The sequence below is a fragment of the Zonotrichia albicollis genome, chromosome 7, assembly GCF_047830755.1.
Source record: "Zonotrichia albicollis isolate bZonAlb1 chromosome 7, bZonAlb1.hap1, whole genome shotgun sequence".
NCBI classification, from domain to species: Eukaryota; Metazoa; Chordata; class Aves; order Passeriformes; family Passerellidae; genus Zonotrichia; species Zonotrichia albicollis.
This window is the reverse complement of record NC_133825.1, coordinates 26421666-26437285: the sequence shown is the minus strand read 5'-3', so window position 1 is coordinate 26437285 and position 15620 is coordinate 26421666. Positions and strand designations below refer to the sequence as shown.

Sequence of the window (15620 nt, the reverse complement as noted above, 5' to 3'; positions counted from 1 at the left end):
AAAACCCTATTTTTGCTTCAGAGGTCTATGACATCAATGGAAAGCTAACCTACTATCTTCCTCTTCACATACTTTTCTTTCCTGGATTTTTGTGATAATGCTTTTACTTTGCAATAAACATAATACAGTGGGAAATTCTTCATCCCTCATTTCTCCTCCTGTAGTACTTAATGTGTATAACAGTCTGAAAATACTGCAGCATTCTACAGCTTTCTATTCTAATATGTTCACTTACTGAACAACTTCAGTTAAGAAATTGTTCATATGATCCCTCCTTCCATAGTCTGTAAAATTCCTCCGAAGCAGAAGTGGATTTTAGAAATAAAACCTGCCATGCTCCAAAGTTTATTTGAATTAATCATGGACAGAATTGTAACCTGATGGCAGAGCATAATTGGCTTCAAAAATGGTATGAGGAGAAATATTAATAAAGTATATGAAAATGCTGTAAATATTCATAAGCTTTCAAGAATGTGCAGAGTGATTAAAAATTTATTCAGCGAATGGCATTAGGCAGAAGAATGGCAGCATATCACTTGAGACCATGTGAGAGTCACTTTGACTTCTCTGACAATTTGGGAAGTTTTATTGCTGTATCTTTGGGGTACTTTTGTTCTTTAAAATGTGAGAAGTGCAGGTAGAAGGGAGTCAGACAGGAGGTGAGGTATTTGGCTAACATTTTGAGATGGAATTTTCATAGGGAATTAGACATGGCTGTTTGGTTTGGCAGTAGGTGTCTAACACTTCCTGAAATTTTCTTAAAAATGGAGTTTACAGAGAAATTGCCCAAAGCCAGCATTTTAATAAATTGTATGCAATTTTGCTTCCAGATGCATCCCATTGAGCAGCCCCAGTGTTGGCTGGTTTCCTTCCTTTCAAACATCCAGATTTTGTCAGTCATCAGTTGAGCAGATTTCAGGGTGATTTGTAGCTTCTTTGTGTCTCAAAAAGCCTTTCAGTTAGAAAAGAAAAACATTTTTGCCTCTTTTCTCCTGGCTTGCTCTCCAGAAATGGACTAATTTATCTAAATATTTCTCACCCATTATGCAAGGTCTTTTTGTTTGAACTCAGCAGTAAAGTAGGTTTAAAAATTCACTATTTCTTCTGTTCATTTCAGAAAATTGTTTCTTCTGTTCTGTGTCAAAGTTCATTTTAGGCATTTGGTATTTCCAGAGGAAATTCTTTCCTCCTCTTTCATCAACTCTAAGAAGAAAATTAAGTCCCGAGTCACTGAAATGGCCCAAGAGACCAGCTGACATCAAAGGTGTTACTTGTGATTTAAATAAACACATTGTGTTGCCTCATAGTCAAGACAGCAAGCCAGTCCTGTGGTAACTCTCTAAATTTAATTTAGAGTTATTTCTGAATACAAGAGCTAATTAGGGAGGTTAGACTGCTGCAGGAGCCCTGTGCAGCAGAGGAACAAGTCTTTGGTCTGGGCCACCAGAGGAAGGACTTCCTCTTGCTGCTGTCTAGAGAAGATGGATCTTCCCAGGGTATAATTAGCTTTTGTCAATGCATAAAAGAGGGGTATCTGTTTTCTCTCCTCTCTTGGTTGCTAACCTTTTCAATGCACATGGGAACAAGATGCACTGCTTGCATCTGAACAACTGCTCTGGCATGAGGTGTCTGGAATTTTGTTGGGTTCTGAAAATACTAAAAGGAGATTTGTTGTGTAAGTACACACTAAGCTCCTGAAACCTACCACTCTGTATAAAAGCTCATTTTGTCTTTTTCAGATGGTCATTTGGAGTTCTGCTATGGGAGATTGTTACTTTAGGAGGCAATCCTTACCCAGGTATTGCTCCTGAAAGACTCTTTAACCTCCTAAAAACAGGCTATAGAATGGAGAGACCAGAAAACTGCAGTGAAGAAATGTAAGTAACTCTTGATCTAATTAGATTCAGAAAACATTAATAAATATACTTGATGAAAAAGGTTTAAATAAATACCTCATAAATACTATTCTGTGTTTCTTAGAGATATAGTCAAATTGTGTTTTGCTTAAAGAATGTCATGAAATTAATGGACAGTAAAGCAAGGGGAAAAAATTGCCCACAGAATGCCTACAGCTATATCCAAAACATTTGTAGGGTATTGAATAACATGCTTGCCAAACAATTAAAAGAGTTTGTGCATTCAAAACTTCTGAGGGTAGAGGAAGGAGGAAGCTTGCATAAAACACAGTGGTAGCTGAAATATTCAAGAAAATGTCATAGTACTTTCTGCAACTAAAATGGATATTGCATGCACAGTCATTGTCTATAAGTTTCCAGAGGAAAAATGGTACCTTGGCCCAGAAATCTACACCCTTGAAGATAAAAATTTTCTGTGATTTGACAAGCCAGTGGCTTTGGAGACAGTTCATAATTTTTTAGCTGATTTATTAAAACACAGTCAACATGAAGTATCTTTTGTCTGTGATCTTCCATGGCATTTGGAGATGAGGTGTGATTTTATGTTCAGCCTGCAAATTTGATCATGGCTGTGGTATTTTGAAAGTTCCCAAGCTTTAAACATTGTGACCACTCCTTTGACTGATTTTCAGTTGGAAGGATGCTTTGACCACATCTGGGCTGAGAAAAAAAGGTTTAAATAAATAATAGTATAAATAATAGGTTTTTTAACATACAGAGAAAAACATTAAGTATTTCCAAATTTAGAGCAGGGTAGCAGTTTACAAGAATGGTTGGCAACTATCATCTCAGAAATGTATAATACTAATCTTTGTCTCATCTCAGTGAGGAGTACTCATTCCACAAACATTTTATGTCATTGATAATTATTAGTTTAGGCAAACTGACCACATCTGAGTTTCTGGGATTTTTTTAATTGAAACTAAATCATGGTTTTCTGAGTTTTAAGATTTTATTCTGTTTTACTCAGAAATTTTTCTGACAGCTTGTGAAAGCCCACTTTAAGGACCAATTTTCTCAAATTCCGTTCTCTCCTATACACAGTCAAGTATGAGAGGGATCATGGATGAAGGCATAAAATGCAGTGCTTTTCAATAGCTTCCTGTAGTTCTCATAACCCACTGTTTCCACCATTAGAGCACTTATGGGGACAGATCCCTCAGTCCTGAGAACAGTTGAGCTAGAAAAACGACATGAATGGCACAGGTTGGAGAGTCACGCTCCAGAACTTGCCCATGTCTGTGTGATAGTCATTCAACTATAAAACTTTAGTTCTGTTCTCTTTTCTTTCCAGAATCTATGCTATAGAAGGCAATTAAAGAGAGAATAAATATAGGTTTAATCAAAAGAACAATAATAGAAGTCATCAAAAGAACATTAGTTTCTAAAGATAGGCTAGGCAAACATTAGTTTCTGCAAAAAGTTACAGAAACTTAAGAATTCGAGCAAATGAAAACCAAAATTCTGCTTTTTGGTATAACAGCAGAGTTTTTCAGTTTGATACACGAATTTCTTCAGTGTCATATACAAAGTGAAGTAGCAGTCTGGCATGCTGCCCTACATTTGAGGTGGTCCCTTGAGAAAGTGAAACCTGAGACTACAGTCCTTCAAGGGCAGCCAAGTGCATCATCATTTAAACTCTTGGAGACTCTTGAAAATAAAAGCCCATTGTTGTGAGTGTCAGTTGTTAATTCCAGGGAATATTTAACAGTCCTCACAACAGAGATTGATGTACTTGGGTTGGCCTTCATGCCACAGTTAAGGTCAGTGCTGTAAATCATTAGAGCAGAAGCATGAGCCATTTCTAACAGTTTGGGGTTTTTTCCACCCTGTGACGGGTCCCAGGTACAGCCTCATGCTGCGCTGCTGGAAGCAAGAAGCTGATAAAAGACCAACATTTACTGAGATCAGCAAGGAACTAGAGAAGATGATGGTGAAGAGTAGGGTAAGTGTGGAAAGCATGGATTTTGAAAGTTTTTGTGGTCTTCTGAGTTTGAATGTACAGAAATAATTACTTTTAAATTTTATTTTAAGGTAAAGTAACTTATTTTCATCAAATCTTGAAGCATTTACATATCTAGTTCCTTCCACATGCAGGTAGCTTTTTGAAAGCAGTACTACCTCTTCTAACAGCTTTGGTGATTTCAGCCCAAAATGTGGATGGATTATCCTTAACCTGTTTTCTTTAAACAATAGGAATAATTTAAAAACTATTGTGAAAAGTTACTCCTAAATAAATAATGTTAGAGAGCCAGAACTAGAAGAATGTAGTATTTCATGCATTTTAAATTAGTTGAAAATACTTCACATTCTTTTTTTTTTTTGCTTCAAAGCAATTCAGCTACACAAAAACCAATGAATTCTTATCAGTGACCTAAATATTTAGTTTTAGAACAGCAACCAAAGCTTTATTTGGCGATATTTACATAGTTATTTTATGCATTGTTATGTAATAGCTTTTGTAAAATGATTTTGAGGTCTGAGTACCTTGTCCTTTAAGCATGCATATGTATCTCCATATATATATATTTCAGGCATACATATGGATCAGGCATGCCAGCAGCTGAAGGTCAAACAAAGCAGTTAGGAAAGCTTCTCAGTTTGTTGTGCTGATGTGCAGAATTAAGTAGGGGAAGTATTCATATGTCTGTAGCAGGGGCAGTGTTGAGGCAAATCAGCTTCCAGAGCTGCTGTGGCTGCTGGAAAGCAGAGTCTGCTGAGGTGCCAGAGGTTGTAGAGGAAGGTGAATGCAGTGGGTCTACAGTTCCTTGCTGTAAAGAAAGCAGGTGCACATTTATGCTTGCTACCCGAACAGCAGCACTGCCACGTGCATTAATGCAGCTTCTTGTGTCCATTTCTCAGGACTACTTGGACCTTGCAGCTTCCACGCCCTCCGACTCCTTACTGTACGATGACGGGCTCTCCGAAGAGGAGACACCTCTCGTGGACTGTAATAATGCTCCCCTCCCTCGAACCCTCCCTTCCACATGGATTGAAAACAAACTCTATGGTAGAATTTCACATGCATTTACTAGATTCTAGCAACACACAAAAAAAAGTTGATTTTTCTTCTGCACTGTTCTCAGACTCTGTAACCCCATTACAGTGTTTCTTGTCTGAATGAAGCCAATCAAAAATTGCTTGGAAGCTTTTTTTGGGTTGTTTTTTTGTTTGTTTGTTTGTTTTTTCTTTTGGTAAATGTCAAAGTTTGCATCAGGATCATCCTTTAGTCATTTTGCAGCTGTGTCTAAAATAAACATTTTAAAAGGATGTGAAAATAAGTAAAATTACTAGATATCATACAGTAAAAGCAAAAAAAAAGATCAGGGAAGTATTCTCAGGGGAAATATAAAATGCTAATGAGTATCTAATTCAACTATCCTGTTGGGGGAGGCTACAACTTTAAAATATGTTAGATTCTGCACCTCTAATTTAAGCAATAGACTTTTTTTTAATACTGTTTTTTGCCATAACTCAGTGATAATATTCATCTGCAACATTTTTCATTTATTCAGAAGGATGTCTAAATTTCAGCTGCTATTAGTACATTTTGGATCTATAAGCTGAAATGTATGTAGTGTATCATAGGATGAAAACAGACTATTAAATACAGAAGGTAGAAATACTGTATATAAATATTATATACAGACTAAACTGACATGTAAAATCCTTTGAAAACTTAATTAACAATGGGCATTTTGAAAATATCAGCTGTTTTCACGTCCTTTGATTTGTTATGAACATGTTAGTACTAAACCTCAACTCAATGATGTAGCAAGTGTTTTTAAAAAGAACATATGCTTTCATATTGTGATGGTGAGATGGACAGTAAAAATGGTTCTTGCCAAAACTCCTATATTTTGTCTTCTGATTAAATATTCTACATGGTTTTAGATACTTACTAACATCAGATACTTTTTTCATTCTTCAAGCAGTATGACTTTTGAAAAGTTGGATCTTTTAGTTTAAAAGTTGCCATTAATACATGGCTTTGGGTCTATTTTTGATCTATACCTTAGCTATTATTTTCTTCATTAGGTTTTCTCAACTCATGTTGATTTTGGGGCACTTAGTGAAGTAGCAGAAAAAGTTGCCACAAGGTTGGTGGCAGATACTGAATGCTTAATAAGCAACAGAATCAGATTTCTGTTTTTGAAAATCTCAACCCTGCTATGGTTCTGTGCTTGCACAGCTGAATCAACATGGTGCTAAGCACTCTGCATCCATTTTGGTTATCACTTGTGCCTGAACACAGAAACAGTTACTGCACTCAATGCAAAGAATTACAGACCTGAAATACAACTTGAAATGCTGAATCAAGACAGGAGTGCTCAGCACTTTGTTGGACTTTACTCAGTTGCACTCCTGGGATTTCCTGAAATTAAGCAGAGTATCCCTGGTGGGGGTGTGAAAATGTCCCCAGAACCTCACTGAAGCCAAAGGAAAAGCAACCATTTAAGTAAATGGAAATATTCTATCATTGAAATGGACTTTGGATCCTGTCCCAAATAGGTTTATTAATTCTTGGAGCATTTCCTGTACAGCAAGAACTCTCTCTTGCAAAGCAATATATTGCTGCATGATTGTTAAATTATAAAATTATGGAAAGTTGGAGGCATATGAGAAGAACAATTCTTAACTTTTTATTATGCACATGTGCATGCATGCACACAATTTTTTATTGAGTAAGCACTTTAATTTATCCAGGTTTTTTGCCTGCATCTGAATTTCTGCTTCAGGGATTTCAAAACACCATTTATATGAATTGATTTGGGACAAAATCCAGTGGACTGGCTTAAAGTATTGAAGGGAGTTTTGCCAAGGGCCTTACTGTCTGCACATGAAGTTATGGTTCTTCAGTGCAGAAAAAATTATCTGTTTTCATTTTTAGGCATGTCATACCCGAACTGGCCTGAGGAGAGCCCCGTTCCACTCACAAGATTCGATGGCACTAACTCTGTGTTTTCAAGATATGCAAATGATAGTGTATATGCTAACTGGATGGTTTCACACTCAGCGGCAAAATTTATGGACAAGTTTGATAGCTAAAATTTTCTTTGTGAAAGGTAATGGACTCCTGAGGAAAGCAAGGAGGCAAAGAGTGGGAAGTCCATTGACTTGTTCTTTGTACAATCAACAACGAACTTTAAAATTGGCAAATCCTTTTATTGATAGTTTTTCAAGTGTGTTATTTATGCTGAAGACTATAATTGGCACTCTCCCCTTTCAGAAAACATATCAAGCTGAATAAGAGCTGTAGTTCTGGTACTTCTTTCTAAGTTGCCAGTTTGCATATGGTTCCATTTGGCAACTTCTTAGAGCAAATGGCCTTGCACTTCATCCTCAGTGGTTTTTAGACTAACCACCCTGTGTTACAGCATTCTGGGATGGTAAAACGTACTTGAACTGCTACTTTTATAGTGGCTATTAGCATACAGCCACTTGATCTAAGCAGGAAGCACAAACAATATATAGAAGGGAGGAGGGAAAGAGGTTCCTAGATTACTGAACTTGCTATCAAATGTTAGAATGTTGGAGTGATGTTGGCACTAACAAAGCCAATATCTTGGTTTGGAAGCAAGCATTTAGTAACTCAATAGAGGACTTGAGATTCAACATTTGAAGTCTTGTAAAATGTATTGTTTTGTCTTAATGAGAAGAGAATTTGTTTTATTAGTCTTAACTTCTCTTACCTTTAGCACAATGGAGATAAATTTGATACAAGATAAGCTGTATAGACTGATGGCAATCAAGAATGTTCATCTGACACATTTACTTTCCATCACTTTTCATGTTAGTAATGTTAAAAAATAGAGTCTTGTACAATCATAGTTTCTTTTATGTGTTATAAATCGGCTACACAGGATTTTTAGACTGAATTCATAGAATAGAATAGTGACATCATAGAATGGTTTCTGTTGGAAGGGAACTTGGAGGTCATGTAGTTCCAACTCCCTGCCCTGCTGCCTGCTCCTGTGTTGTGGAGAGGGACACCTTCCACTCATCCAGGTTGCTCAAATTCCCATCTAACATGGACTTGAACACTGCCAGGGATGTGGCATCCACAACTTCTCTTCAACCTGTTCCAGTACCTCACCATCTTCACAGTGAATAACTTATTTTTAATATCTAACCTAAACCTGCCTTCTTTCAGTTTAAAGCCATTTCCCTATCCTAACATTACACGCCCCAATAAAAACTCCCAATCCAGCTTTCCTGTAGCTCCTTTAGGTACTGAAAGGTGGCTCTCAGGTCTCCCCAGGGCCTTCTCTTATCCAGGCTGAACAGCCCAAACTCTCTCAGCCTGTCTTTATAGGAGAGGTGCTCAGCCCTCTGTCAGTCTTTGTGACCCTTATCTGGACCCATTCCAACAGGTCCATGAAGTCCTTATGCTGGGAGTGCCAGAACTGATGCTGCACTCTGGGTTGGGTCTCACAAGAATAGAGTAGAGGGGGAGAAACCCCTCCTTGACCTGCTGCCCACACTGCTTTTGGTGTAGCCTGGGATACAGTGGGCTTGTTGGGCTGTAAAAATATATTCCCTGATCATATTGAGCATCTCATCAATCAACACCCCCAAGTCCTTTTCCCAGGGCTGCTTTCAGTCCATTCTCCAGCCATCCTGTCTTTGTGCTGGGATTGCCCTGACCCAGGTGCAGGACCTTGTCTTACCTTGTTGAACTTGATGAGGTTTTTGTGGGCCCACCTCTCAAGCCTTTCAGGGTCCCTGTGGATGGCATCCCTTCTCTCCATGGTGTCAGCTGCACCACACAGCCTGGTGTCACTGAAAAACTTGCTGAGGGTGCCCTTGATCCTGCTGTGGATGTTGCCCCCAAAGGTGTCAAACAGTGCCAGTCCCAATACCGACCCTGAGGAACCCAGCACTAGTCTCCACTTGGACATTGAACTGTTGACAGCAACTCTGAGTGTGACCATCCAGACAATTCCTTATCCACCACATGGTCCTTCCATCAAATCCATGCCTCTTCCGTCTCAAGACAAGGATGTAATGTAAGACAGTGTCGAATGCGCTGCACAAGTCCAGGTAGATGGCATCAACCCCTCTTCTCTTACCAACCAGAACTGTAATCCTGTCACAGAAGGATGTTTGTAGGGTTTGCCCTTAGTGATACCATGTCACCCTATTTTCCATGTTTTGTCATCAGGTTCTGTGGACTTATGGACCCTCAGGTTCCTGAGCTGGTTCAGAACTTCATCTTCCCCTGTGGTGGGAGTTTCTTTATTCTCACAGTTCCTGCCTTTGCCACTTTGCAAAGGGGCTCATGCAGACTTGGGCCTCAGTGGCTGAAGAACTGGCTGGTGAAGACCAAGGCAAAAATGTATTCAATGACATTGAGTACCTCAGCCTTCTCCATGTCCCAGGTAACCAAGTCTCGTTTCTTTCTGGAGAGGGCTCACATTTTCACCGATGTACCTGTAGAAGCTTTTTTTTTGTTGCCCTTGATGTCCTTGGCCAGATAGAATTCAATCAGGGCTTTAGCTTCCTAACCTGATCCCTGGCTGCTTGGACAGTTTCTCTGTATTCCTCTCAGGCTGTCTGTCCTTGCTTTCACCCTTTTTCTGTGGGGGAAACATAGGCTTCCTTTCTGTGTTTGTCTGGGAGCTCCTTGTTCATCCATGCAGGTCTCCTGACATTTCTGCCTGACTTCCTCTTTGTTGCATTGGTCCTGACCTTGCAAGAGGTGATCCTTGAATATTAACCAGATTTCTTGGGTCACTCTTCCTTTCAGGGCTTTATCCCATGATACTCTACCCAGAAGATTCCTGAAGAGGCCAAGGTGTGCCTTCCTGATGTCCAGGTTAGTGAGCTTGCTGTGTGCCTCCTCGCTGGCCTCAGGATATTGAAGTCCCCCATTTCATGGTTGCTGCAGCCAAAGCTGCCCTTGAGATTCACATTCCCCACCAGCCTCTCCTTGTTGGAAAGAACAAGGTCCAGCATAGTGAGTCTCCTCGTTTACTCCTTAGTCACCTGGAGAAGTAAGTTATCCATGAATCTCTTGGATTGCTCGTGCCCTGCTGTGTTGTCCCTCCAATGGATATTGGGGTATGTGAAGTCCCCCATGAGGACCAGGGCCTGTGAATATGAGGCAGCACCTCTCTGTCTGTAGAGGGTCTCATCTGCTTGGATCTCATCTCCTGGCTGGGTGGCCTTAGACTCCCACTATAATGTCACTTTTCCTTGCCCTCACTTTAATCCTCGCCCGCAAACTCCTCATCCAACCCCAGTACAGCTTCAAACACTCCACGTGGTCAAGGACATAGTGGGCAGCACTCCTTTCTCCTGTTTCCTGCCTGTCCCTCCTAAAGGGCCTGTATCCTTCCACTCCAACACTCCAGTCACAGGAGCCATCCTACCACGTACCTGATGCGAGTAAGCTCACAGCCCTGCAGGTGTGCTCAGTCTCCTGCTGCTCTTGTTTATCCCCCCATGCTATGTGCATTTGCAAAAAGGTGTTTAAGTTGGGCCTCTGATGGAGGAGACTTACTGGCAGGAATGGCTGGAATTCCCTTGCACAGCACTTCAGGTTCTCTCTTGCTGATTTGCAATCCCTCTCCATGCTCTGGGTGTTCCTTGCTGGTGCTGGCATCAAATGAGTGGGAGTGGAATGGATTGAGGATTCCCTCTCAGCCACTTGAGTGTAAGCCTTCTTGACCAGCTTGGCAAGCCTGTGACCAGACATGTTCCTGGCAGGTGGGCTCCCATCAGACTCTGCCAGCCCAGGCTTTCAGCACGAGTCCCCAGGAGCAGCCAGACCCCTGGCTGTGGCACTAGACCCCTCACCATTTGCTGATTTGCCAGATTCACCTGGCCCTTTCAAAGCCCTTCCCTTTGACAGGGAGGACTGATGAAAAAGTTGCCAGCACCTGAGTCCCTCAGTGCCACTCCAGAGATCTGTAATGTCCTTGGATCCTCCTCAGAGCACTCCTGGCTGTATCCCTGGTGCACACATGGAACAACAGTAGCAGATAATTGTCAGGAGACTGTATGAGGCTTTGGTGACATCCCTGCTGCAGCTCTCTGGTAATCTGTCAGGTTGATGAGTGGCTCCCTCCGTGCCTCTCAGAGGAAAGTCCCCTGGTACTGTCACCTGTCACCTTTGCTAGTTGTGCTGGTTGTTGCACAGGGACAGGTGGGGCTGTCTGACTCAGCTCCAGCCTCACCCCTGATGTGATGGGTCTTCCCTCTCCAGCCTGCAGTGCTGAAGTGGCTCTGCAGGGTCACCTCGGGCTTCAGGGAAGTCTCTTCCTCCAGCAGGTCCTTGTCCAAGTTTCCATTCTCTTGCCTTACTGACACCCCTCCTCCCTTCTGTGTGTGCGTGGTGGGGGAATTTTTGCCTCTTTGGCTGTGGGTTTACTGCAGGCTGCCCTTGGAATCAGCCATCCAACTCCTCCACAGCCTGAAGTTATGTAGCCTTCTCACCCCCTCCTGCTGCTCTGCCACAGGACGTCCTCTGCCTCAGCACACCTTTTGCAGATACTCAAGTACAGAGATTTTGTTTGCAGTCTTGTTAAGTGGGTTGGAGACCTCCTCTCAGCTCCAAATTGCATATACTGCCATGCACAGGACACTGCCGTAACATAATTCCAAATAAACCTGTTACCTTGAAAGTAACAAATAAAAAACAGTTGCACAGAAAATATTGGTCTAAAACTCTGCTGTTGAAACTACTCAAGGCAAATGTCACTGGAATTGGTTAAGGTGGAATATTAAAATGTTGTCCTTACAAAAGTGACTTGATATTTGGGAGAACAATCAGACTGTGAGTCATGTTCTATGTGGAAGAGTAAATGATCAGCACTACTTTTGTCTTTATTTGTAATCTACCATGGTTAAGGGTAACCTTTTGTTTGCTACAAATGTTGGGATGTAAATCCCGAGTGACTCGTTGTTAGCGTTGTGATGGTTATTCTAAATAATCCAATTCTACCAAAGCTTGCTCCTGTCACAGTCCAATTTAGATGTTTCAGATCTGTTTTCAGATGTTGTTTTGTGTATCAACTTTATGTTTCCATTAAAGTCTGTGATTTCAGAAACATGGTCTTGAGTCAGACTGCCAAAACCTGAACTTAGATTTTCATTTTGCAAAAAGCGGGATATGAGGTTGTGTATTGGAATTGAAAGAGCTTCCCTGTTGGCCTGCATTCTTGATCCTGTCCTGGTTTCAGACAAGCAGTAGGCACAGCAGCTTTTCCTTGCACAGACATTTGCCATGTTGAGTAATCTCATGCACAGCAAAAACCCAGCTCTGAATGCAGGAGGGGCTGTGCTGTGACACCACGGTGATCCTCATTGGCATGACACGACTGTCAGTGTGCACACTTGGAAAAAAAAGGGCACTGAAAATTCCTCTCTTTATATGGGCTGTTTTTTCTACTGAGAGATCTGCAAAAAAGGAGACAAAAATTACACTTGTGGTAAACTTCATTGTTTGTCTAGCTGTTTTCCCCTATCTTATGTCTGTAAATGGAATTCCTCACTTGCCATGAGCAACCAAGGCATCAAGATTTTTGGTTCTGTTTGGGTTTTTTTCTTCCTTAAATGAAGAATGTAACTTTATCCAGTATCTTCAGCAACAGTATGGAACTGAGAGATGTGAAACACCCAGTTTCTAATCCAACAGTCCTGTGACAACACTGCAGTACAGTAGGTGAGTGGGACAGTAAGTGATGCTGAAATAACCACTGGATGCAGGGAGTAGTGTGTACTTTAGACTTTCAGCACTTCAGTGTTGTTCCAACCATTAATTTGTGTGAAAATTTTACCCATAGTTATTGCTACCTATCCTGCTGGACATAGGTCCTGCATATAAAATACATACAGGGCCCATAATTACAGTTTCCATGCACAATTACCTGCATTAAGTGCAGTTTAATGAGAAATTACCTATTTCCTAATCCAATTAATTTTGACTCCTTTCCTGTTCATGAATGTTGACAAGAAATAGATTATTGCTTTTAAGTACTTATTTGTAGTATAAAAGCTTCTTATGTCTTCTGTGTATGCTATTTTTGTAAATATTTCCCTTGAAGTGTTTCCTGTTTGTTCTGTGTTGCTACTAGTCAAAATGGTGACAATTTTGTTTCAGTTCCTCTTTGGAGAGTAAATGTATTTCCCACATGGGAATAAAGTGATAGAGCAGATGATTATTTCCATTGGTGCCAGAAATACTTATGTACTTGGCTGCCCTGAGGAAAGTGAATTCAGAGGGAACAAATGACTCACCTAAACATACAGGTTGGAGGCAATAACTTTCTAAAAATTTCTGCCTACCTTTTCTAAATATCTGCAGAAATGACATGGTTTACCTGATCTGTGCTTTGAGTTGTGACAGGTGGGGGGAGAGCATGAATCTTACATGTCAGTACAGACCTTAAAGCAGCACAAGGAAATCATTGCAATATTGGTTTCCACAAACTTCCAGAGGAAGGATACTCAGAAAATCTATGTGAGGTTGCAAATTTTAATTTTCAGAAATTAGCCTGTTTCATATAGTAGAAGTTCTTAAAAATACTGTCCCATGGTTATGAGGTACATAATATTTAATTAAGTGGGATTTTGTCTGCAACTTGTCATGCAAAGTATGCATGAATCTCTGTGATGCCCTCAACTGGACCTTAGCAATTCTCAAAAACAGTAAAAGCAAGCTTATATTCCTTATTGATTTAGTATCAGTCTTATATGAAGAATATCAGCTTCAAAACACATATAAAAAGAATATTTCTACTCTATAACTTGAAAGTAAAAAAAATTACTTATAATTTTGAACTACTTTATTTCAAAACTCAGCTTACCTGAAAGTGTTGTTTCTCTCTGTAGCTACAGTGGTAAATTTATAACAAAATACTGGAGATGATATTCAAAAGCAACAGGCAATAGTCCCCATGAACAGAGTGCAGATGGGCCATAATGTGATGAATGATTTGATCTTTTCAGCCCAAGCAAACTTCCTGAAAAGAACCAAATCATTCTCTAAAAATTTATGCAAGCACTTAAAATCTTAATAAGAAAACCTAAGTTCACATCCTCTCTATCTAACGTCATAAAATTTAAGTAGTTCCTCTGAAGTTAGGGGGATCATTCATAAATACATTATTAATATACATTTGCTGGTCTAAAGTCCAATATCCCAAGATTCAACTAGCAAAAGTACAAAGGGTATTATCAAAATGTGGACAAAGTAGCAATAGCCCTGGTGTACCCATCCCTGGTACAATATTTTAACTTGCCTGTTGGGAAGCAGTCTGTAGAATGAAATATTAGACACTAGAGAACAGGTAAGCACAAATAGAATTGTAATTTTTACCTAAAAGAGACAATGAATGAAATATTTTCTGGTATTTATCAAGTTCTCCAGTAAAGCTAAGTCATTAATTTAAGCTCTGGTTTGTATTTTCTCATTTCTAAACTTCCTATTCTAAACTTTGGGACAGCAACCTGTGTCTTCCAGTCACAATAATTAAGTACTTCTAATGCGTTCTGAGAAAATCAAAAGTTCCTCTCTTTTAATAGTTTTTTTTTTAGCTTTACCTGGTCTTTTAAAGGGTTATATGTATTATAAACCAACAAATTTCTTGCTGAAATCTTTTTCTTTGAGCCATTATCAAAGATAATGTTCTGAAGTTAAGTAAAAGCATTTTGCCTGCCTGAGGATAGATGAGTACACCTTCCCTTAAGCTCATCAGAAATAACTAATTCCTTGTTTGGGTTTAAAAGGCACAATTCATAAAAATGCAACTTTATCTCACCTGAAAGCACTTTCATATGGATTACAGAGTAATCTAAATAGTGAGAACAGTTTAAGAGCACTGCAGATTTGAAATCCTGAACAATTTCTGATGTACAGCCTCAATCTGGATATCAATCAATCACTGCAGTTCCTAGTCTGATTTTTCTTCTCTCAGCAGGTCACATAAATTATTGTTAAAGCCCTTATATAATTTTTCAGCTGTTCAGGGCATTCCTTCCTGACATGATCACGATTGAAAGAGTTTGATGTGAACACTAATTTTTGTTTGGAACATGTGCCATTTTCATAGCTTCCTGCCAATGCAATTTCCTTTCTGAATTTACTGCGCTTAAGGATGGAAGTATTTTAAAATTTTTAATAAAACTAAATCAAATTAATATGTATTTTAAGCATTTGGTTTGCAAAGAATCTTGCTTGTCTGTATTTAGGTGTATTTGAAAGTTATTTTGGGGGAAAAAACCCCAAAAACTCCACTTAGTTTTTCAGAGAATGTAATGTGGTGTAAGCTATTGCCCAGTGCAAATCAATAAACCAATAAGATACACTCATCCTACTTCTTTTTGCCAAACTGCTGCCAATAACAAGAATAGTATCCCTTTATTGAAGAGTATTTTACAAAAAAGGAAGAGAGTCAGAATAAATTCTTGTCTCTTGGAAAAGCGCATGTCAAAAGGGTGGAATCCCAAGTAAGGGGTGACTGATGGGACAGATGAGGAGGCTGAGAGAGGGGGCTGATCTCATTCCTTGAGAAAGCTAGTAAGGATTCATCTTCAGATGATTAAAAGGCTTGGAAGAGCATTGTAAAGACTGAAATGTGGGAAAAGTGTATGAAAAGATCCAGGAGATCAATACCAGAGCCAGAGTATTTTTTTTTAATGTGTACAGAGCTTTGAGAACCAGCCAGCAAGGAACAAACAGTGTTAACTGTTCTTCAA

The 15620-nt window shown here is 39.7% G+C and overlaps 1 protein-coding gene across 2 annotated transcripts in view; it reads left to right on the top strand.

The window, feature by feature from the left end:
* RET (ret proto-oncogene) overlaps positions 1 to 15117 on the top strand; it is an 80582-nt gene extending 65465 nt beyond the window's left edge. Inside the window, exons 17-20 of one of the 2 annotated variants that reach the window (XM_026799622.2) lie at positions 1740 to 1877; positions 3762 to 3861; positions 4779 to 4926; positions 6808 to 15117. In XM_026799622.2, the coding sequence (XP_026655423.2) occupies positions 1740 to 1877; positions 3762 to 3861; positions 4779 to 4926; positions 6808 to 6965 (544 nt within the window). In that variant the 3' untranslated portion in view covers positions 6966 to 15117. Of the gene's footprint in view, positions 1 to 1739; positions 1878 to 3761; positions 3862 to 4778; positions 5297 to 6807 lie in introns of those variants that run through there. The other variant, XM_074544733.1, reaches the window with a different exon arrangement.
* Positions 15118 to 15620: the final 503 nt, after the last annotated feature.